This window comes from Calliopsis andreniformis, chromosome 9 (genome assembly GCF_051401765.1).
Source record: "Calliopsis andreniformis isolate RMS-2024a chromosome 9, iyCalAndr_principal, whole genome shotgun sequence".
In the NCBI taxonomy this organism is placed as follows: Eukaryota; Metazoa; Arthropoda; class Insecta; order Hymenoptera; family Andrenidae; genus Calliopsis; species Calliopsis andreniformis.
Genome location: NC_135070.1, coordinates 20,884,533 through 20,908,839, shown reverse-complemented (window position 1 = coordinate 20,908,839; position 24,307 = coordinate 20,884,533). Strand labels below are relative to the sequence as shown.

The following is a 24,307-nucleotide window of genomic DNA, read 5'->3' as shown; positions in this document are numbered from 1 at the left end:
TAGCGAATGAATGAGCCAGAAGCTGGTAAAAGCCAAATGAAGGGACAACCGAAAACACATTGATGTTCAAACGGATCGTCACCTGAAAAAGACACATCCGATAAACCATCGGGTGGCTCGAATTACCATTGAAACTGGACAAAATGCTCTCTAACGAGCGAAATAGACAGCGGTCAACGCGGTATTCACCGCGTCGAACACGCGCATGTACAAAGGATCGATGAAAATGATCAGAAAGCTCGGTCGAAAAACCGTAAAAAAGCCGATGAGCCAACGAAACTGGGAGAAACGTCGCTTTATCGGCGGATAGGCTCAAAAACGTCGGGAAAATTAAGTTGGAAAGCGACACAAAGCGGCGACCAGTAAATCGCGAAATAAAAAACGGGCTCCATGCACGGGCAGCGACTGTGCGTTTCAAATAGGTCGCTGCTGGCCAAAAAGGAATTTATTAGCGGCGCTGGAGTACATTCGCAATAAACCGTATGTCATGGTAGGTTACGGTGTGAGGTTGGTTACGGCGATGCTGGCAACTGCCAGCCAGCCAGTTCCCTCTCGGTCTGCTCGCGGCAAGCACCAGCCACCGTTGCTGGCGCGAGAGCGAGCGCGCGAGCGCGCGCGCCACTCGGATGATTTAATGCCGGGGCTGCCCCACCCTGGAATGCCGTCGTTTGCGCGAGATTTTCAAAAATAATATCGGTCCAACCGGCAGAGAGACAGAGAGGGAAGAAGAGAGTAGCGTTCTCCTCGCAGGAATTACGTCCGGGAATTATGCTGGAATGTTTCCTAGTATTTCACCGCCCGCCCCGCGGCCCCTCCAATTTCTGATAGATTTACGCTGGCTGGACCAGCGGAATTAACGCGGGTTTAGGGATCTTTTTCGGGATCATTCTTATGAATGGCTGTTGCGGAAAAATAGTGGCTGCTCTTTGCGATTAGTGAAACGGAAAAGACATTAATGAGCTTGGAAATAAAATAATTACAAGTTAATGATTTATACGAAATAGATATCTCTTAGAGTATGTACTATAGTTTGAAGGTTTGACGCACGAGTTTCCACCAGCAGGTTTCATCGGTCTCCTTTAAACGTCTTTTCCTCCTCAGTTTGATGACGTCAATCGGCATCAGTCGTTCGCCAAAGCATTTTAACACGGTCGATTACGTCAGACGATAAACCAGCGTTCACTTGAATGTTCTTCGCTCCAGCGTCACTCGAATGACCGCAGGGGAGCGCGACGCGTTTCATTGAAATAATATCGAGGATGCACGGAACGGGAGGTAATAAAAATCGTTAATCAATCGGTCGCAAGCGGAGCTACTGAATTTTTTCGCGCGTTTTCCGGGCACGTGACGCGGGCTCGTATATCAAAGCGCGTAATCGAACACCCATTCCCAGTAAACGGGCTGCCATTTATTAGCGATGATCATCCAGTGTACACAGCGCGAAATAATAAATAGGCGTTAAAGGGAGGATGTAATGCCTTGTACGTTTAGGGGCCACTATTTCTTCCTTCTTATTGCTTCTCACCTGTCGTTGGCCACGCGCGAGTGAATTCACGCTCGCGCGACCACTACGCGAGACGCGTTTTTCTTTCGATCCGACGAGAAACAGGCTCACGCCTATCGCTCCGTATCGTTATCAGGATCTACGATCGTGATATCTCTTGGATCGCTCGGCCCGATCCCACTCGACGAACGAGATTCTCGGTTCCGGCTTGCCCCTAGACAATTTAGTAATTGCCGTGTCACGGCCGACCTGGGGGCCTCCTTGGAACTTGCCTTTTCGATTCCCCATCGAGACCGAATTCCTTAACCTTTTCTTCTTTCACCCAGCAGGCTGCGATCGCTCTTCGCGCTTCTAGAATCCCCGTGCGAAGAGCAGACTGCTCCGAGGCCAGTTCTACTCTACGAACGACGCGTCGCGAGCAATTAAGTCGAATGGGTAAAAAATAGTGGCAGCGAGCGAAGGCATCGAGAGGAGACCAGGTAGAGGATACACATGTAAAGGTCCTAGTCTCGGCGGGAGACTCTTGGACACGTCTAGACGCGTGATATTAGAATAACCGAGACTCCAGGATTCCGATCCTTAAATCCTCTGTCTTCCTCGAATACTAGCTACGATACGAGAAAATCGCGAGGAATGTGTGGTAATCGTAAGCAAACACAAATCACCTGATTCTTTCAGGAATTGAAGATGACATTAACTTAAGAGAATAGGTTCACCTGACTTATTCTATAACGTAGGTTGATTTCTCTGAAAAATACTCTCTACCCAGAAGAAGGAGTCGTGAAAATTGGTCAAAGCTGCTAGCGATTCTAAATTTTCACTATCCAGAGTGAATAGCGTTCGATGTAGCTAGTCAAGTTAATAGTGACAAAGGAGTCAGCTAATCGCAGTAAGTTGACCAGTAAATTACCACGACGAGGCTGGCCGAGGAACCGGTAACCGGTAAATCGGCGGCCAACGAAGAACGTCACCGAATTTTTAATGGGGATTCGCATTTTTCAACTTCCCACGTTTCGGTTGGAGCTGGCCCTCTAGGCCGGTCCTAAGCCGCGTGCGCCCGTAAATTAGATTTCTTCGAGGATGATTTGTGGCACAACTCTCCTTCTCTTGCGTTTCGTTTCTCCAAACTCTTTTGGAAGCGATTTAGAAACGCCTCGAATTCATAAACTTCACACTTTGCGAAGACTCGAACTATTTTTCTAAATCACCAATTCGACTTTCAATTCCTCATCTTGGGACTTCCTTAATTTCTGTGGAGATCATTGTAACGTCATCTCAAATTATGAGCACAAAGAAATTTCTTTCTTTTTGACGGCAGACACGCGAGGCAACTCATCGACAAGGTGTTATCAATTGATACGCATCTTCGAGCGATTAAGCCGATAATGAGATTAATTAACGGCGACTCGAGGCATGAGGTTTGAGGGACTGGAGAGGCCGTGTCTGCAAACGTCCGCGTCTTCGTTCGAAGAGAGACCACGGTGTCGAGTCATCGGCATTTTTCGCATCGCGTCGCGAATTATTAACTGCGAGGAGAACAGAGGGAAGCAATTACGTTTGACGTCGCTCGACCGTGCACATTCCAGCAGAATTTTCTTCCTTGTCAGGCCGTACATGGATCATTATCCTCTTCTAAACTCAGTACACGACGCTAAAAAAAGATCACAAGCTGAGTAAAAAAAAATGCCACGTGGATCCCATCCAACAATCCATAATTTAGAAAACGATCTGAAGGCATCGATAGTTGTAGCTAATTTGAATTAATAAGCAAGGAATCGGTAGACAGGCCGAGGTATCGATTAACCAATCCTCTCGACTAATCGATCGTTCTACGAAGCTTCGAAATTATTCACGGCCCTAAGGTTTCACCGTTTCCAAGACGGAAACCTCTTTATTTGATCATAAACGTGACTTTGAAAAGTTCTTCCTTAGATATCGCCTGAAGGGTGTCTTGAATAAATCAATCGTTTCACGCGAGAAAATTGATTACAGTAAAAGGACTCTCGACGCTTCTTTTGATCGCGAGGAAAAGCGGCGCTAATTTCAGCCAGCCGCCAATCCGACAGCGATTCTTTTTCCGGCTGGCAGCGAGCGTGGCGAACACACAAGAATCACGGAATCGCGTCTGTCGAACGGGCGAAAAGGTTTATTAGCCGCGCGTACGGCTAATATCGGGGATGTACAGCCCCAGGCGATAACTTTGACTCGTCTTTGATGTCGTGCACCCCTTTGTGCCGGCACAAGCGGACAATGAGATCGCTGGAAACTCGTCTTTACGCCAGCTTGGCCCAGACACGCGGTTTCCGATTTTCCTACCTCACCCTCACCCCCGGCTCTGTCTCTGTTTTTTTCTTCGTTCAACGCCGCGAAAGCGAAATGACGACCGAATGGGAAGTTAATAACGTCGACGTTTTCACTCTACCCTATCCTGCTGGCCGATGCTGGTAACGAGATGTCTTTATGGGGACGTTTACAATTACGCGTGACGCGCATGGATCATTTGCTGGCAAAAGAGGATCCAGGCTTGAATTGTTCGGAGGGTGAGTTACGCCGTTCGTTGCGACGATATCGCGGATTGGTGAATATATTTTCTCTTAGGGGTAGCGAGTTAGCAATGAAACACTGCACCGAGTTCTTTCGTTCTGAGATTTCACGATAGTAGGTTGTTACGCTCGAGAGTAATTAGCGTGACACTCTGTACCTGAAATGTAGGATGTAATGAATGTTAAATGAAGGTTTGATGAAGACGTTTCACCCCTTGCCAGTCCATGAATGCGTTTCTTCACAGGAGTATCGTCAACTTTTTTTCAATCTCAGAAATGTGGAGGTAGCGTATTTAGTGTGAGATCAAATGTCTTCGGAGAAGCTATGCTACCTGAAGCAGTATGCTTTATCGATCGAAACCTTCTGTGAGTAGCCTCGAGGGGGCTGGAAAATTGGACCGAGCTCTGCAAATATTCGATAGGAGAAGTAAGGAGATAAATACAGTAGTCAGACGTTCCAGGGACTGATTACTCGGAATCCCCTGAATTTAGACAGTGATCGAAAGCATAAGAACATCTAGCGCCAAGTTTCGGTGCATCGCTACCGCGAAAACAATGCACTTGGTAGCCGTGTGTGTTCTTCGGACATTTCGCAACTGGTACGGAGTCGATATCGCGATTCGTCGAACGAAAGCCATTTTTCTTCCATCCCCGGTTCAGCAGCCGCGAATCCGGATTGGAGTGGGTCTCTCGAAGCGCATGCGTGACCACGCTTTTATCTATGTGTTCACGTGTACACGGACGTGTATGCACACAATTGTTAAACGTACCGATGCAAGTGCGCAGGCGCTGCGGTGCATCCGATGCATGGCAGAGGCTACAGAGGAGAACGATCAACCTCGATAACGGTGCTGCTTTACAAACACTTCGAACACTGATCGAATGAAAGTAGAAGCTTTTGTCTGATCATGAACCACGACCTAACTTATGTACCTTCCCTGAAGGCGTTTAGACTTTGAACAGATACGTAAGGGAAATTCTGTAGTGCATCAAAAGCGAAGCAATTTGATCATTTCTGGCTATCTTGCTTATCCCATGACGAAATTCATCGTTAAAGGTGACTTTGGTTCAGATCCAGAAGCAGCTTCCTAAAAAACACGAATCTCACAGCCGGCCAGCGTAAATGTTCAAAGGAAGACTGCAGGGAAGGCAGAAAGAAAGTCGGAAGAAAGGGAGGAAAGTTGGTGTGCACCTGCGAACACGTATGAGCGAACGTGTAAAGGCGAATGGGGGGGGGAGAAGAGGGAGGAAGTAGAGAAAGAGAGATAGGGAGCGGGAGAAGTGGAAAAAAAAGGGGGAAGGTGCGAATCACGCTCCCGCGATTCCTTTCTCCAGCGCCGCGAGGGTGCACTTAATTGCGAGTTTAAGTAATTAGTACGCGAGTCGGGAGCGCGTCGCTCGTCCTCGCTTCGTCGCTCGGTTCCGCGAGCACGACGAAGCCCTTTATATTTTTTCTTCCTCTTTCTTTCTTCTTTTCTTTCTCGTTTTCTAGAGGATTCTTCAGCGTCCGCGAGGCTGAAGCGGTAACCGGGGTTGTTTCTCTCGCGCAGCCCAGTGAATAATTGCGTCGACGACGACGGCGGATTGTAATTATAAAAAAATGGTATTTCGGACGTCCTTGCCACTTTTCCACGGAAGAAGGACCATCGTGGCGAGGTGACGCTGAAGAGGAACAGGAGTGCCCGTTATGTCGAGTATTGGGACGTGTAATGAGCAAGTTGTGGGAGCTAAGCGCGTCGCTTCTCGCCTCCACGCGCGTCGACGCGTGCGATAGTTACTCCCGGATTGTGACGCAACTGAAATGCCAGATCTGATAAAAGAAACCTTATCGCGGAGTTCTGACGTTCAAGATAACGACCGCAGTGTGCTGATGATAATGCTTCCGCCATCTGACATTAGGTCTCAGAGAAACGTCCTTCGTACGCACCTACGTTGCCCTTCTTGTCGCCGATCCGATCCAGAAATTTACCCTAGTTCCGGATAAGTCATTAAACACTTGTTACCATCTTGTTCACTTACAGTCAGGATTATGTTGTTGCTTATCTTGACAAGAATGACACATGCCAAGAATCATCGACATTGATTCGCAAGGAACAAAGTGCATGCGAAGTGCGAATAATCGGCGCACCCCTCGCGAGCACACTCCCGCGATATCGTTCGCGGAGGTGACAAAAGGCGAATGCGAGGTATCGCGCGTTCGAACAATATATGTATACGGTCGCGCGTAATTCATGCTCCTTTCTGAACGATAGAACCCTCTCGAGGCATTCTACCTTTTAATTAGCCTCATTACCATAAAATAATTACAAAAAATGACGGTGGCGTGCAGCCCTCCCGGGGTGGCAGCGGGCCTCGACGCGTCACACGTCGACGAGATCGCACGTCACTGGCTCGTCCGCCACCATGAAAACCAGGGCCTTCATTTCTTTCTATTTATCGCCGCTGCACGCCACCGCTCTCTCGACCCAAGATAATGCGCACTTTTTGCATTTACGTGTGGCAGAGTAGGGCCTAGAGGCACGGGGAGGGGCGAGGCAGGCGAGGAGGGTGACGGAGAAGAGGTTTCGCGCCCACGTGCTCTAATGAGTAATTAGTAATTAGCAGCGACACCCTGTGCATCTAGCGCGAGCAGTCACGCATTTATCGCGTAATTAGGTGAGCCTGAGCGTCATTCGAGTTTATCGAATCTCTCGCGAAGAGAGCCGTACTTTTTCAGTCGCGATTGTGTCGAATGAATGAAAGGTATTTCTCTTTCTTTCCGTCTCCCGAAAAAACGCGATTCCGCGAAAGCGGAGATGTTCCTAGGATGAAAAGGAGGAGTAATTAACGGAGAGAATCGTGATGCAGACAGGCGTTAATCATAGAAGCGTATTACTTATTGATCACAAAATTGAGTCTTGGATCAAATACAGTGAGGAAGAGTGCTACAGTCAACGACACCCAAACGATAACTCTGAGACAATGTTTTAATCGGTCGAGACATCTGTGCCAACGATGTTTTATCGCGATTGATGTTAACATTTCACGATAAGAGAGCGTGGTCTGCGGACCGTGCAGCGTGCTTTCCACGAAGCGAATGACACACTTTGCGCAAAGTTAGTTCTAGTTAGTTAAAAATTTTCAAATTTTCAGTCTCTATATTTGTCAGGATTTCTGCAATAGATGCCTATTCCTTTCCTCTCCATTTTAGAGTTTTTGACACTTCATTTTTACACCTCATCCTACACCCATAAGCTCGTTGTCGTGTAACTTCAGCAACCTCTAGGATCTCTCGCAGAATCTTCTCCGAGCTCGGGACGGAGAGTCAGAGGATCGCATCCAGGTGTCCTTAACATTTGAGTACTTAGCTAGCGAAAGAACAGGTCGCGCCTCGCTGTCAGTGCGAACCGTTCAAAGGGACGGCTATTGAATGGAGGTGAAATTCTAAATTCACGGTGACGGGATATCCTCCAATCTCTCACGGCACAGAGTCCTGTCATCCTTTCGAAACGGCGCACAGAAGAGAACGAGCGAGGCCGCGAGAGGCCGTTCAGCTCGGACAGAAGAAAAGAAATGGCATAATTTGTCACCGACGGGACGTCGCGAGCGATACATCACGCGCGGAACGCGAGGTGACTGTAATTAATCGACGATGCTGCGATAAATAATTAAGATTCGAGCGGGCCGGTCGTCTCATTAATTACGACCGCGTGTCGCGCGACTTTCTACTAATTGTGAGCGTCGCGCGTTTCTGCTCGTGCCTGCTTCCTCCTCTCCCTCCACCGCGCGCTTCCCTCGCGGCGATCGCATCGTTTAAATAACGATTTCGTGCGAGTCGGCTCGAATCGACTCGCCGCGTCATGACACGTTCGCGTAGTGATTCCTCGGAAAGAAAAACATCCCGTTATCGGACCAAATGTTTCTCATCTGGCAGCACGCGCCAATTAATTACGTTATCGGCTCGACGTAACGACCGCTCCTGTTTTCGATCCCCTTATCGATCATAGAATTTTAATTACTCGCCGCGAATCCGAGAGTTCGTCGCTCTCCAGTGATCTGCGTTTCCTCGAATATCGGTGGACGTTACATGTTGCTCCTGCTAAAGAAGAAACTACTGAAATTGCCGCGTCGAATTATTGCACTAAATTCTCGAAGTTACGACTCGAGTTCGTCAAAGGTCGATCGTGAATTTTCGAAGGCGCAGATTCACCGGGAGTTATCAGCTCCGTTATCAATTCTCGCCATGCGGAGGAAAACATTTTCGTGCTTCTGCGCCGCGCAAACGCGAATCCAGCGATAATTGGATGCTCGAGAAACTGCGAGACCCGTCGCGTAGCCGCACCTACGCGAAGGTCCTCGACACAGTTTCGTCGTCCTTCTGCGCTTTCTTGCTTCTCGAAGAGAAGAGGTAATTTGACGATTTTGTAGCTTTTTGCAGTGGATGCTGAATTCGATTAACTGGCAAACTAACTAACCAACAAAAATTCTACGCAGAGAATCAATTATACGTTACCCGCGTCGTGGTCTCGTAAGCTCAACTTAACAGCAACATTACTGGTCAACAGCCGATGAAAATATAATTGCCAAGTCATTCATCGGGCATCGGCCGGCAGGTTGTACGTGAATTACGATAGAATGCATCGCGTGCTATGATGAAACGTCGATGAACGCGTCTAGATATGCGCACATAGCTCGAATTCGTGGGATTTTGCGTCGAAAACCCGACGCACTATCCGAAAGTCCTAAAAACCTTATACTTCAATCTTCTTTAGTTCCAATGAGATATCGAGTCCAAGCCATTATTAAGTAAATATTCATAAATATATTTATAATTAAATATTCATGAATATTCATAAATATTCCTAACGAATTACCAGTCTATCCGGTCGATTCTTAAGCGTATAATTGTTGAGTTGCGCGTTGACGTAACAAAGCCGTTAGCGCGCGAGTTTCCACTATCCCGATCGAAACGGTTTAATTGTTTAACCGAACGGAGGGAAATGATCATTGTTAAGCGGCGTTTCACGGGCTGTTAAGTGAGTGCACTCGCACCAAGTCACCGAGCGAGAAACGGGAATCCTCTAGCGCATCACGGGAGAATGGAAAATTGCATAAGAGTTTCTCGAGCCAGGTCTCCGCTCAATAAATATGCATCAGTCGGGGTACCAATGCATTTACAAGCGCAATATGCACCGATGTGTCCCGGCGACTCCCCGAAGTCGACAAGAAGAACGGAGAAACGAAGACGAGGACGAAATTGCAACTGGACAGTTTCGAAGAACTTTTTCTGTCTGCCAGGGGAAATTTCCCAGACGAGAGCACTCGGCTTCCCGTCGCTGGAAACTAGAACGGCGAGACTGCGTCGCTCCTCGATGAATGCTCCGAGAAATCGGTCGACGACTCGCGCAGATACTCGAAATCTATCGATTCCCGACCGTGTACAAACAAAATCCGACCTTGCCACGCAGAACATTATAATCGTTTGTTTATAGCGCGCGATCGTAGCACTAAATTTAAACGTCCGATACGTCTGCTTCGCTCTCAATTATTCTGTACAGCAAAGTTTCGTAACGCAGCCACTAATTTATACAAAGTCTCAGTGGATCAAAGCATTCGAAGCATACTGTCGTCTGAATTTCGTGGACATTCAAGCAAGAACGTCTCTGAATAAATAGAGAACATCTAGAAACGAGGCGACGAGCCGAGCTACGTGGAATATTGAAAAATTACAGTCTTACGTAATCACAGGCGGGAAGTCCCGAAGATGAATGCGTGTCTCGCTAATTTCCGCTGTCTCGATCATCCCTGGGCTTCGTCTTTTTCAGCCCGCGTCTTCGTGTCGCGGTATAGGTGTTACAAGGATAGGAAATTTCATTTATTACTCCCCAGCGCGGGCCCCCAGTGGAAAGGACGGACAGAGGAGGTTGGCTACGACGATTTCTTTCACGCGACACACGCGACATTTATCACACGTGACATTTTAATTAAATACGATGACAGTCACGGTTCGGCCGTACGCAACCGCCGAATGTACGGAACGCGTTTCGCAAATGTTAAGGAACACGCGCGTCTGTGTGAGTACGGGGTGAGGACCCTTTAGACTAGCCAGATTTTTAATCCCTTAATGCGCTAAAATTGCTGGGAATTTCGACAGCGATCTCTTCCCCTCGTTTTCAAAAGTGTTTAACATTTCTTAACGCAAACGAGCGTCGAGTAATGTGCACGAGATGGGAAAATAAAAAAAGCGGAGGGAAATGGTCTCGAACCAATTTAGAAAAGCCCAATTGCCATCGATGGAGTAGAATCTCCGCGAATGGAACTCGGCGCGTGATTTTCGCATGAATATCCTGGCTGCGGCGCGCGCCCCTGCGATGATTAGACGGCCTCGTAATTAAGACACGCTAGGAACTCGTTAAATTACATCGGCCAACTCGATGGAAATTAGTAAGCATCGGCTTACTACCAATTCCCTAGCATCAGATTAATGGCAATTGCGCACGCGAAAACCGTGTAGGAGAAAAACCTCCCACGAAGACGCAAGAAATCTCGAAGCACATATAACACTACATGTCAGAGGTGGACCGTCGCATAAGATCCAGCAATCGAGAGTGAAAATCTCCTGGTAGTACCGCGACGATCCCTGTCCTCGACACAAAAGGCGATCCATCGATCTGACTGGCGGGAAACAAGAATCGGAACAACGTCTACAGGATCCCCGGCGCGGTAGCTGGTCAGGAATAATTAAGACGTCGTCCGCGACGGTCGTTCTATCGCTTACGGAGCCATTCAGCGGCGAAATTAGCGTCCACCGGCACCGAAATCCCAATCGTCGTGGCGATCTACCCGACGACGATGGGGAGGACCGATAGCCGGACGCGTGACGGCGTTAGAACGATTCGTGGATGGGGGAGCAGGGCCGATAAGGACACGGGCAAGGATCCAGGGAGGCGCACGGCCCGTTCGCCACCGAAATTAAGACAAATGTGCGCTGCCCGATTGCGATCGCGTTCAATTATGCGGCGGCCGAATCACGCGGTCCCGCGCAGCTCACATGCGAATCGTACATTAGGGGTGGGCTGGTGGCCTGACGGTCGCAGTCAGACCTCCTGTTTTCGTTTCGGGACGATAACTCGCCGCGACACGGCGTGCTGGGTTTGGACGATGCGACTGGGACGGGTTATCGGTCGGGACACCGGTTTATCAGTGGCTGCCCGCGGCTGCTCGCGGCTGCCCGCGGCTGCCCGTGGCCGCCTGAAAAATCACCGGCCGGAAAATAATTGTTAAGTGCTTTATTAGCGCAATAACGCGAGTCTGGGGTGTGGAAACGGAGGAACCGAGGGGAGATAGCGACCCTGCCACTCCGGTTCTTCCTCACGATTTATGGCCCCCGTGGCTGGGACACGTTTTCCGATTTCTCGTTTTGTTTGCCCGCTAGCTTCAAGGGGCACGGTCCATTGTTTGCGAAAACGTAGATACGATATCGTTTGGTTTGTTTTTTGGTCGTCAGTCACGTCGGTTACTATGAGTATGATTAGTGGTGGATCTACACAGGTTTCGATGGACTCTCCGTCGATATAGTCCATCGATGGAAGTGACAGATAAGTAGTGACCATATTTAAAGTAGGTTGACTGTGTTGATTCGAAGAAAATTGTTGAGGAACTTACGATGCTCGTGGAAACGTAAGAAGAATATCGAAATCCGCGATTCGATTGAAGGAATTGCTTTTAGAGTACAATTCTATCCTACGTTCCCCTGAAGTCGTGCCAGCTATCCGTTAGAAACACATTGAAACGAGTGTAACAGATCATCCACTTAGAGATGAATCTTAGAAGCCATGGGAAGCTCTGGAAAAGGGGTTTTAATCTGGTTGTTTACCCACAATAAGTCTATCCCGCATTAGGAGCACGTTAACGTCAAGTCCACAGTGGGTTAACTGATTGGCGTGATATAGGCTGCAATGCGGGGTGACACGGTTCGTGTGTGCTCACCCAAGAATGACGAGAAGGAAGCGGAGAAAGACCAGTAGTCGAAAAATCGGTTCCCCATACTGACTTCAAATACCTGCTAATTTCTCCATCAATTGAGAACTATTTAACTGTGAGATAACAGAGAGATTAAGAAGGCTATAAAATATGGAATGGTAGGTGAACGGATTAATAAATCATAGAAATTGAGTTTGAAGGACATAGTTTGGGTCTAGCCTAAGAAACAAGTGATCAGGGAAATAAATACCGAACGAATTGGGTAATTTTCAGAGGCAGCTTTATTCTTTGCGTTTTGATCGCGCTTAATTTCAGCGGGGTCGATCCGAAAATAAAACTGGCGAACGAAGATCGGGGAAAGAAAGGGAGGAAGGAAGGCTAGAGGAGGAGAGAGGAGAGAAACCCGTCCCCGAGAGGTTTTGTCCCTGCATCGGGTGCCGCGATGCCGGTGGTTGGCAGTCGAACCGGTGGTGCTATTAACGACATTAACGCTACTCCCGGCAAACACGGCCCTATATCATCCTGGGCCTGCGGAATAATAAACAATAAATTTCGGTGAAATACGGCGTCGAACAAGCGTAACCCATTTGTTTGCAATAAACTGACCCCGCCAGCTAGTCGAACCAGTCTGCAACGATCGTCTCTCACGTCGTAGCACCCCTCCTTTCGTGGTGTCTGGCCCAACACCCCATCCTCCTTTCGCCTTCTAACCCCCTGCATAGCGAGAAGAATGTCACCGGGAGAAGATTAGATTTCGCTTCGAGGCGCGATAGAAGTAGCGAACTGTCGGCCTAGTAATAAAGTAGAATTCCTCCTAACTAAAGAATGAAACTAAAGAATGAAAAGTTGCTTCCAATCGGATTCTTTCGTAACTGGTGGAACTCCTGAACTCCATTGCGAAACACTCACGAAACCATCAATTACGAAATAACCAGCTCGCTCTCAACCCCGAATAACCGTGGCGCAGATTATGGAGCTTAATAAGTGTGATGCTGCGCGGGCAAATAAATGCAACCCGGACACGAAACGAAAAAACGATGTCGTAATGCCCGCGAGACTCGGCCAGCAGCAGTCGGAGTTAGTCGCAAAAATACGATCGCGCGTATGTTATCGTGCCAATTAACAAATTGGAAGGTCCAGCTGGATTCCCGATGACGGCCGTTCGTTGCCATAACTGTCCTGCTCGTGCCATAAACACGAACTGCGCCGAAAAACGACCAGAAGGAAGAGAGCCCTGGTCTCGGGCAGAAGAAAAAAGTAAAGACGCCAGAGTTTTGGCTTTCTGTGAGACCACGTATGGACAGCTGACTTATGAGAGAAAAATCTAATTCGACTGCTGAATATTTGGCAAAAAATGTCGGTAAATAAGTAAGCCTGGTACATGGAGCAGATTATGTATTTTACAGGCAATTAAGCGATGGAATTCCGTGACTAATATGCCTTTACCGAGCAATGAAAATGTTCTCAAAAGTACACTGCCTTTCAAGTAGTGGATTCAAAGGATCGCGTGGGGTCGTTGATCGGGATTCCTCACGAATCCTTTTGGCCAAGGGAAGCCGGGTTATTGGCTGGTAAAGCTTACTTGAACGTTAATAACAAGGTCGTTTCACACCGGATACTCGATTGCATGGTGGCAAGCTGCCAATAACCCGGCGCAACTCCATAAGGAGTGCGTTTTAGGTAATTGGCCGTGAATATTATCTTACTCTAGGGGTTCGTTGGGCCAGGAGAGACGAGAAAGGAAGAAGGGGACCACGGTACCTTGGCGAACCCGCGAGGGGATTTTTTCGGCAATCACCCACGTGCCAGCGAAGCGTTTCGAGATTGATGGTGGGTTTAGAAAAGCGGCACTCGATCCTACTTCGATCTTTTAACACTGACAAATTTATCAAGCTATTTGCAGTTTCACCAATATGTATACACGAAGGATACAGTAGTAAAACACTTTAAAAGACTTTTGCGTCTACCTTCGAGATGAGTCACATGAGGCTCCAGCATTCTGCACGGCGTTTCGCGACTGTTTAAAATTCCCGAACGAAAGTTCGTACGTTTCAATTAGAGAGTTTTTCGATTCCAGGCAGGAGCTGCGACCTTGGTTAGCGCCAAGATTAATCTCGCCGCCAGAGTGTTCTTGCCCGGCAATTAATTAAACGGTCACGGGTTAGCAATAGCGGCTCTATTCACGAGATAGCTTTATCAATGCCGTTCCCTTTGCTACCGAGGCGTTTCGTTTCGCGCGAACCGAGAAAATTCCTCGCTAATGTATGCGCAAACATCCCCCTCGGCCAGGAGTCTGGGAGCGGCGTAAATCAGCCGAGAAATAGAGTCAGGTGCGAGACACCGCGTGGGCGTATGAGCTTAGACGTATCGTAAGACGCATGTACGCGCGTGGACCGGCACCTCGTGTCAGGAAAAGTTATGCCAGTGGAAATAAATTCCCCCGTGAAACATGGGATTACCTGGAAAGAGTTATACGCTCACTTATGGACAGCTGTTTTTGCCTTCTAATAGTCCCCCACCTCTCCTCTGAAAAATGATCTCAATCGAACGACTTCTCGTAATTTATTAGTCTCAAGTACGTCGTTCTGAAATCCGAGCGAAAATGAAGCTTCCGAACCGAAAGCAGGAAGAATTCGTTCAATCATTGACGATTCTGCACGGGCTTTTTGCTCAGAAGTCGTACAATTTCAACGCCCATACAAAAAGTCGTACGGAGGATAATATTCTTGCAGAAAGTTTCATTCGCAATCTACAGTAGCGAGAAAGTTTGTTCTTTAACTTCTGCTGATTTCCCTACATGTGCAACTTCCTGGTAGATTGTTTCAGTGCATAAGATTCGAACTTCGAGCTGGCGCAAAAAACTACTTCAGAATTTTTGAAAGTACCCAATCGTCCCGAAGCTTGTATCATATATTCCTCAGCCTCGATTAAGTTCAAGGAATAACGTCTTGTGTGATTCTGATTTTCGCGTAACGGTACTGTAATCTTTCGATCGATTCCTATCGCGAGTCAATGACACTGATACGCGCTGAAAAGAATAATTCGTTTCGGCGATGAGCACAATTCAATTTATGAATTGGCTGGCGTTGGAAGACGAAGGAGAGTTTCGACGAGCGCAGAAGTCATCCTTGGTTTTCCTCGCGTGCCTCGGGCGCAGCTGTTCGAATGCCATTTACCATTACCGTAAGTAAAAAAACAAGTGCTCCTTATCGAGCGTTTATTACACGTTGCAAAGTAATAGCGCGATATTGCATCGTTCGCGTTCGATAAAGCCGCGCGTGGTGTGACGACTCCGCAGCCGCGGCTGATAACGACGGGTCGTGTGTACAAAATTACGACGAAAATTAATTATCGAACGGTAAGCGATCTCGGGGGGGAATTGCAAGGCGGGACAAGGTCAAAGCACGTGCTTTTTTCTGGAGACAGACTTTGTATTCCCTAAGATATCCTACCTGTCGTTTAGAGATAACAGGGTGCAAATGTACGTGAATGGAGTTGCTACGATGGCTCGATATTCGACTCCGAAGTGTACAAACCTTTTAAAGGCGTCTCATCGGAAACACTCTAGACTCTAAATGCACAGAATCGAGTCTAATGAATGCTAATTACGTGCTTTGCCTTTGAACTTAGAAACGCATGCACATTACGGACCAAAGTGCCACAGACAAAGTGGGACAGACACAGAGAGAAGGGAGAAACACAGGGAAAGAAATGAGATAGAGAGTAAGAGAGAGAAGAGAGAGAAGAGAGAGAAGAGAGGAAAAAGAAAAAGAAAGATTGGGTAGTCTCGTTAGAGGCAGGGACGGCGTGGCGGTGTCGAGAGAATCGGGACGCAAAGGAGTAGCTGGTGGCTGAGGACGAAGTTGGGCCGTGCGCAAGCCGCGCGTCGCGTCCTCGTGGGGCGTGAAACACTTGAAAATCCCGGTTATGCAAAACATAGGAAAACGGCCCTCCAGGCCAGGACGTTAGGTGGAACACGTAATTGAAAGCACTTTAGAGACCCTACGGCACGCACAACGAGCACTCGCATTTGCATTCAGTGGCAGAGGGAATGCCTTTTAACCGAAATGACTGCGTGTGTATGACAAACGCCAGGTTTATGTGCCGGAACGATGGGAATATTTATTGGCACGAATTAATGTCTCCACTCGTCCGTGCCGAGCGTTATATTTATTGGGACATTTCGCGGCGACTACGCGCGCCGCGCCGACGAATAAAAACAGCTATTTCACCGCGGGGGAGAAGGATACCGAAAAATCCGGCTGTACCGTTACGCTCTTGCTGTCCTCGCCCGTATCGATGCCTCCTTTGCGCTGTCTTCTTTCGTTCGTCTACTATGCATACGTTCCGACGCTGACACCACTCGCGTTTCACTTAATGCATGCCAAGCTCCAGAACTGAGCCTATCAGCCAACGTAGGCGTGAATCTAGTAAATAATTTCAATAAATTCAGCGATTGCACTGAGATACTGATATACGTCAGGCCATCAGATCGATTGGAAGATCACTGCCGCTGCTTATCGATTTGAAGGAAGTAGAAAGGTTTTAGAAGAGAATAGAAAGACATACCAATTCAACCACTCAAAGAGTGCATGCAAAGTACACACAAACGTCACACGGTGCTTTCGATAGAAGAGACAATTACCTGAATGGAATTACCTGATTAGCTTGGTCGATTCTTCGTATTTCGTTTTAACGATGCCAGAAACGGGAATGAGTTAGGCGAACGAGCAAGGTATGAAGTCGAAATGAAACACAATTGTGAATTGCTCTTAATTCATATACATATGTATATATATATATATATTCGAAAGTGCCACGGCGAGTCGTTGCCGTGGCGAACGTATGTACATACACAGAGTTTGCGACTTAAAAACTCCACGGATTACGGATTATCGGTCGTTTGTACAAAGCTTTCAATATATCCGTTACTCTTTTCTCCATCCGCATTTGCGTGCTCGTATGCACGAGAAGACGAGACGAGTGCACGGAGCACGTGGGCCGAACGAGGAACGACGAGCTTTTCCGTTCGATTTCGCGATTTACATGCGCAGTCTTTTTCCCTCTCGTTGCTTGCTGTAACGCGACATTTCGTAAAAAGTCCGAGACACTCGATCGCGTTGGCGTCGAGCTGTTTGACGAGTTGGTGTCAAAGTTCGAGTTGTGCAGCAGAAACCAAACACCGATCTGTACCCGACATGCGACATCGACGATTCAACGAGCAAGGTTGCTTCGCCCTTTTCAGAAACGAATCGAATTCGATTCCCCTTTCTCTTTGCCGGTATCGCAGAATTCGACTAAGAAACGAAATGGAAATCGCGCCGCGAGATCCATGCAGGACGTTCCCCGTTTCCCGTTCCCCGTTCCCGCTCGATCGAGAATTTCGGTAGCCTCTTATCACAGATAGAGTCGCAGCCACAGCAAGCGGATCACCTCGAAAGAAGAGAGGACTCGTGAACTTCGGTGGCCTTCGTGCTCTTCGAGGAGATCGAATCGTTCACCTTCCATCTCGGTCTCGGCAGATCGGTCTTGATTAATCGACCCTTGAACGAACGTCGCGCGATTTAGCCTGTGGGCTTAAATAATAGACACTGCAACGGACGCGCGTTGCAGCTTCTTTCGTCCTGAATGATGTCAGAGTGTGAGGAGAGGAGGGATTGAGTTTATCAAGAAAAACAGGAGGGACGCGTGGATGGGAGAAATGAAAAGGAACCCAAGGAGAAACGATAATCGCAAATAATTATAATAATTACAATAATAATAGTGGTAAGAATAATAATAAAAAGAAGTCGTATTGATAATAATAGTAATAATAATATTAGTATTAATAATAATTATAATAATGATACTTTTAGTGTCACTGCAGTAATAATAAACGTAATGACGTAAGAGTAACGATCGTTAATGATAATTTTCCTGGTGGGTCACGAAGACAGGTTTTGATTCTGATTAATACTCCAGGTGAACTTGTCCGACGTGACCAAGGAGGTAACGGGATTTCTCTATATACAGAAGGGGCGCAGGGGATGGAAAACGCGGAGGACGATTAACGACCAATCTATATGTTTCTTCCACTCTTGCATACGAACACACTGCTTCTGCCGGAGGTACATCGAAAAGTTTTCCTTCGACGTTCGCGAGACGAGATATGCACAATAAATACTGTTCTCTTTCTTTTACATTACGATCAACACACAACTGTGATTCGTTCGTTTATTCGCGAGCGCCTGTTATCTAATTTTCCGACGCGTCTCTCCCTGCACACACTCTCACATTCACGCGCTCACGCGTTCTTACTCTTTCTCTCTTTCGTAACATTTATTTCTTTAATCGTGTTCGTTCGCTAATTGGGACGATATCGCGCGTTCGCACGAACAAGGTCGCGATTGGAAACCGATGGACGCAGGCGACGGACGTCGAACGAGACGTCGTTAAACCGGGAGAGAGAAAAAAAGGAATATTGCTAACGCGGAGAATATAATACACGCGTCTGCCTTTGCTATTTACGTTTCCTATGTATATATATATAATATCATATATATATATATGAATGCATTGGTGTATATAAATATGTATATATATACAGTCACGCGAAGCTGCGACACATTCAGTCCTGCGTCACTTTCACTTTACACAACCTCTTTTTCGCTCGTTCACACTTACTGTCAGGTCTTCCCTCTACCCTCTATCACCCCCGTAGAGTTCCCTCACGGTTATACCCTGGATATCTCATTCTTACACGCTTGCTACGTTCGTGCAGCGTTCGTTTATCACAGTAAGGTTTTGTCGTTTCGCGGTCTTGTCCCCTTTTCTCTCTTTCCTCTGCCACGGCCGGAGAAAACGAGCGCGGACTGTAATATTCTTGTCGACGAATCAGCAACGTTCGCGCTATAGATCGATCGATCCATTCGTCGATCCCTAGACGAACCTCTTCCGCGACGCAACGCAAGTCGCGGGACAAGAGGAAGGGAGGACGCGTGTTTCGTCGATTCGCGAAAACGCGTCATCGTTTGCTCATTTTTCTTTGCATCGCCGGGTCCACAGAAAAGGAACGCTCTTCAACGAAACGAGGGTCGAGGAGCATGGGGGCCGCAGGAGCGTCTTCTGTTGCAAGCTTGGAGAACACGACCGGAAGTCCTTGCACGACGCACGCAGAGGACCCACGTTTTCGGCGAATTTCGGCGAATTTCGGCGAATTTCGTCAGTAGACGTTACATCACATTCTTTTACCGTATTTAGTCTTTCTCTTCTGATACCTGATTGCTCGATCGTTCGGGTCTCTTCGGTCCTCAGCTGCTCTACACGAGCAAACTGGCCAAATGGTGTCGAGTCCTTGAAGTTAGATCGCACACGTCCCAGCAGAGACGAAACCATTTCTTTTTCCCTCTGTCACGGTTAATTTTCCCCTTCTTCCGTCAGTGAATTTTTCTCCCGAGGTTGCGAGAAATCAATTGCGATCCCGTTTCGGCCCCCACGAACTCTTCGAGTTCCCTCGTTATTCGCACTCCGTTTCGTTCGTTCTCTTTTTGTCCGTCACTCTTTCTCAAGGGAGCCCCACGCGTACGGCCGTCCATCCGAGCGAGTCACTCTAAGCTATCCTACGAGGTTATGGTTTTTGCGTTAGCTATCGAGGATAATTTCAAATTTTCTTTTATTGTTCTGTTTGTCTCTCAGACGTTTGATAGGATGAGTCAGAAGAAACCGACAGTCGAGATTTCGTATTCTTTCAACCTGCAATTCCATCGTCGATCAAGACTAAGGTTCTCGACTTCGACGCGAACGGTTCATCGAGAAATCGACAACGCTGATCTTTCGATTGGCGATCGAAGGCGAATCGATGTAGTCAGGAAATGGTAAGGAAGAAAACGCTACCGACACGTTCTCGTGACTCAACCTATCTATTCGACACTTCAACTCAATATTTATTTTCAAACGGCAAACAGAAAACAAACGCCAATGTCGAAATTAAATTTTGAGTCTAGACCGCTCAAGTTTCCCTACGTTCTGGACCCTACTGCAGCTCGCGCGGAAACCAATTAGAACCCGGAAACGAAACGGAAGAAAAGAAGGAAACGAAAACGGAAGAACCGAAAGAAGACTCGATCAGGCAAGAAATAAGTTTTCCTCGAAGAATCTTGAGTAGAGAACGAACGACCGAACGAACGAACGAACGAACGAACGAACGAACGAACGTCGAGGAAAGAGAAAAGAGAGAGACAAACGTAGGAGAAGCAAATAAAGCTGTCGCTTTGTACTGTGCTTGCCACCACGAAGCAGAGTCTCTCTGTTTAACAAACGCGTCGCTGGTCGACCATCGTCGGCAGGACTTCCGTCGTAAATCTTCCCGAATATGTATCGTTCGCGCGCGACCCGATCGCGCTCCTTCGACGAATTAATCTCGCCGAGCGAACCTGTTTAACTGGCCGACGCGTTCTAGTATTTTTAACAAGCATATCTAACGATCTCGAACCAAAAACGTTCACTCTTCCAATCGATCCGAGGCAGAGAATCGCGAAGAAGAGACGCTAGCATTCTATTTTTTCGAGTGAACTGTTCCAGCGAAGACGAAAACTAATTGCTTTGGCAAAGGAGTTAGCTGTATGATTAAAGATCTCGGTTTCCCTGCTAGTAGCGCTCGAATCGTTCCGCTGCGACTAATTGGCTCATGCGTTTTGCACGATTGACTGCTTGTACGAGGGTGGGTTCGTAGGATCTCATTACGTAACAATCTGCTCGGCGTTACTCGCCACTAGTTCAAACTACGGCAGGGGGGCTAGGGTGTCGAATGTCGGTGCTAATTGTTACGTACTCAGGACTAATCATAGGGTCCAGAAGTAGGAATGCCATCGCGGTGTTAGTATGCAAGCACGAGGCATACGATTTGTGATTGGAAAGCGTGTCTCAGGGGTGCGTGACGCGAGCGATTCAGAGGCTCGAGGCTTGCTCCGAATCGCTCGCGACAACTTATTCCACGCTCGAGTTAGCGAGTCAACTTCTTCGAGGTTAAATAAAAACAAATCATTGGACGTCTCGAACTCTAGCGTGGAAACAAGCTACTTTGACAATGAGAAGGATAAACCAACTATCTAAATTTCGAACAGCTAGCTACAATCGATGATTATTGTAGAAAAATAAAATCACATGGATCGAGGACGGATGTTGTTGCCATAAATCCCCACGTTTCCAAGGTTTATCCAACCCTCAAAGGTACAGGGGGCAGGGGAAAGACGATCGAGTGTTGCCCGACGCAGATTTCCAACTACGTAACAGTCGAATTTTTGAAATTTCTCGTCGGTCGGGCAAGACATCGAGCAAAATCTTCCACATCTACGCCTAGAGACAGGCAAAGAATAGAATGCAAAGTGAAATCAGCTTACATATGAGTGAGAGGCGGAATGGCAGAGTGATGCTGCGCGAGCGGGTCCGGCGATGGTCCAGGCGAGTAGACGCCCGCTCCGTGTTGCACGACTCCCTGCTCGACACCCTGAGGCAGATACATCGAGATCATCTGCCTGAGGTCTCCCTGGGACTGCTGCGTCTGCTGCTGGCCCATGTATTCCCGTTTCACGACCTGGCCCACGGCCCCAGCCGTCGAGGACGCTCCTGTCGGCGTCGGCGTGTGGATCCCGCCGCTCGCCGGACTCGTCGGCTCCGACTTTATGCTGCTACCGCTGGGACTGTGACTCGACATCTGAGAGCCGGGTTGCGCTTGGTGATAGGGCGACGGCGAGCCTCCTGGGACGGTGGTGCTGCCGTAGCCGCCGTACCCGTTCATGTAGCTGTTGATGGGGCTAGGGCTGCCCCCGCCCATGTGGTGGCCCATGTCGTACCTTGGGTAGCCCGCAGCCGAGGCCGCGGCCGCCGCCGCCGCGCCGCCCATGTGCCCGCCGTAGGCGACGTGTTGCTGGTACGCGGCCGTCGGGTCGTGCATCATGTATCCATTGGGCATGTAACCGTTCGGCATTTGGTAAACGTCTCGCGAGAGCTGCGCCTGCTGGGGACCACCTGTGCCACCGACTTGTCGCTGATCGACGCCCAGCATCCCGCCGACGCCCGCTACTCCACCGCCGAGCGGGAACTTGTCCTTCTTCAACAGCGTCTTGGTCTTGCGTCGCGGCCTGTACTTGTAATCTGGGTGCTCCTTCATGTGAACGGCGCGCAATCGCTTCGCCTCGTCGATGAACGGCCGCTTCTCCGTCTCGCTGAGCAGCTTCCACTCGGCCCCTAACCGCTTCGAGATCTCAGAGTTATGCATCTTCGGGTTCTCCTGCGCCATCTTGCGCCGCTGCCCGCGGGACCACACCATGAACGCGTTCATCGGCCTCTTCACGCGGTCGATGTTGTTGTTCTTGCTGGTATTGTTGTTGTTGTTCGGTGGCTGATGGTGCTGCTGCGACTGAGCTTGCTGCTGCTGCTGCTGGTGGGGGTGGTGCTGTTGCTGTTGCTGGCCGGCACTTTGTTGCGCCAGCGAGTGCATGCTTTGCTGCTGTTGCTGCTGCTGTTGCTGCTGCTGCTGCGCAGCCTGCATCGAGGCGTAATGGTGCTGAGGAGTTTGGTGATGGTGCTGGAGACCAAGGCCGAGGCCTCCGGTACTCGGAGGACTTCCGGACAGGGCTGGACTGTGCACTATCGAGCCGAGGCTACCGTACGGCGATACCCCCGTGTGGTGACCCATCGGCGAGACACCCTGATGAGGGTGCGGTGGCATTTGACCGTGCAGGCTGCCGCCCTTCAGGTCCGTCTCCATCGTGAGCATGTCTTCTTCCCTGTGGCCGTACAGCTTGCCGCCCTTTCCTGGTACCTCTCGACGTCAAGAAATTCGACGAAACGCCGAGGCTACGCACGATTCGAAGCTTTCTCGAGCCGTATCTCGTCGGGCGTCAGCCGGTGTTCGACCGTGTTCACGGAAGAACCGGCGAACACTACGCGACCACGAGTCTACCAGTGTCCCTGCGGGTGTCTAACATGTAAGCCGTCTCGCACGCTCGCTCCTTCCTTTTACTCCGATCCGCACCACTTGTTGGAATTACGCGCGGCGACGCACCACCGACACTGTCTCACTCTTTTCTTCAGTCACTTTCCTCCTCTGCTTGCTAGAAAACGCTCTGTCCTGTTTCCGTGTGCTTCGAAACGAAAAAAAAGAATCACGGTACGGATGTTCCCACCATCGGGAGTCACCGTACGTGGCGCACCGAGTCGATGCGAACGTCAGTCAATCGAGTCACCGTAGATCACCGCGCACCGTACGATCGTAGAATCCACGCTCGAGCATTACTACGGCTCGTTTCTTCGAATCGTGTCCTTCGAATAGGCGTCTCGAAACACCGTTCGATGTTTGGTAATCACGAAATGTCACCGTACACACTCGCCCCTCCTCATATCAACACAGTTCTTCTCCTCTCGCGGCAACCTCGACAACCGTCCGTCAGATCCACCGCAGACGCACTGTCACTTTCTTCCTCTAGTAGCACACTGCGTGTCCTCTCTATCCCTCTCCCTCGTCCCCTTGCTCCGGCTCTCTTTCCAAGTCGACAGCTCGCTCGTGACTGGCTGATGGGTCGCGATACGCTCGACGAATCGAATCGCGACGCTGCAACGATACGATCCTCGCGATTTTCCTTCGGTGGACGAGAAAATTCCTGTGCGCCGAGGTACGTTCGATATCACTGCTCGAAAACCAGGCGGGAACGATCCACGAGCGCGTCGATGCTTCTCGCCGACGATAACAACAATTCTGTCACTGTTCCGGCGACGATAACAACGTTGCCAATGATTCCTCGAAGCAGCTGATGGCGCACGCTTGTCGCGTGTATGATTGCGCGCGGACACGCGCACGTTCTTTCATCCGCCGTGCTCGTCCGGTCGTCGATACGGCGGCGAGCGTGCAGAAGAAGAAGAAGAAGAAGAAGGCGGCGAACAAGTAGCTGCGACCTCCACTCTCCACGGAAGAACGGAACCGTCTGAGCATTTGTGGATTTCGCCTTGGGGTCCCACTCTCGGGGCTCACTTCCTGCCGAGGCGGCTGTCCCCCTCTCTCTGTTTCGCTCGCTCCGCGCTCGCCGCCCCTCCCCTACCAACCACCCTACCATCCTTGCTACCAGCAACCATACCCAACCGGCCGACAGACCAGACCAGAGCCTACCAACGGCAATCGATTGGCACACAAGCCTGCCATCATTCCTCTCGACCAATCGCGCGGCTCTCTCCTCCAACGAAGGCGGCGCCATTACGTCGTGACGTCATCCCAACAACCCCGACGACCTCTCGCGGCGACGCTTTCACCCCCTCCCCCTGCTCT

General features: G+C 49.1%; 1 protein-coding gene across 5 annotated transcripts in view; it reads right to left on the bottom strand.

Moving 5' to 3' along the window:
• Positions 1-23,451, bottom strand: part of Soxn (SRY-box transcription factor soxNeuro) — a 70,303-nt gene extending 46,852 nt beyond the window's left edge. For 2 of the 5 annotated variants that reach the window (XM_076384976.1, XM_076384977.1), the window contains exons 1-2: positions 21,387-23,451; positions 16,278-16,436 (exon numbers count right to left, since the gene is read on the bottom strand). In XM_076384976.1, coding sequence (XP_076241091.1) covers positions 16,280-16,436; positions 21,387-22,765 — 1,536 coding nt within the window. In that variant the 5' untranslated portion in view covers positions 22,766-23,451 and the 3' untranslated portion in view covers positions 16,278-16,279. Of the gene's footprint in view, positions 1-16,277; positions 16,437-19,415; positions 19,608-21,386 lie in introns of those variants that run through there. The other 3 variants (XM_076384978.1, XM_076384979.1, XM_076384980.1) reach the window with 2 other exon arrangements.
• Positions 23,452-24,307: the final 856 nt, after the last annotated feature.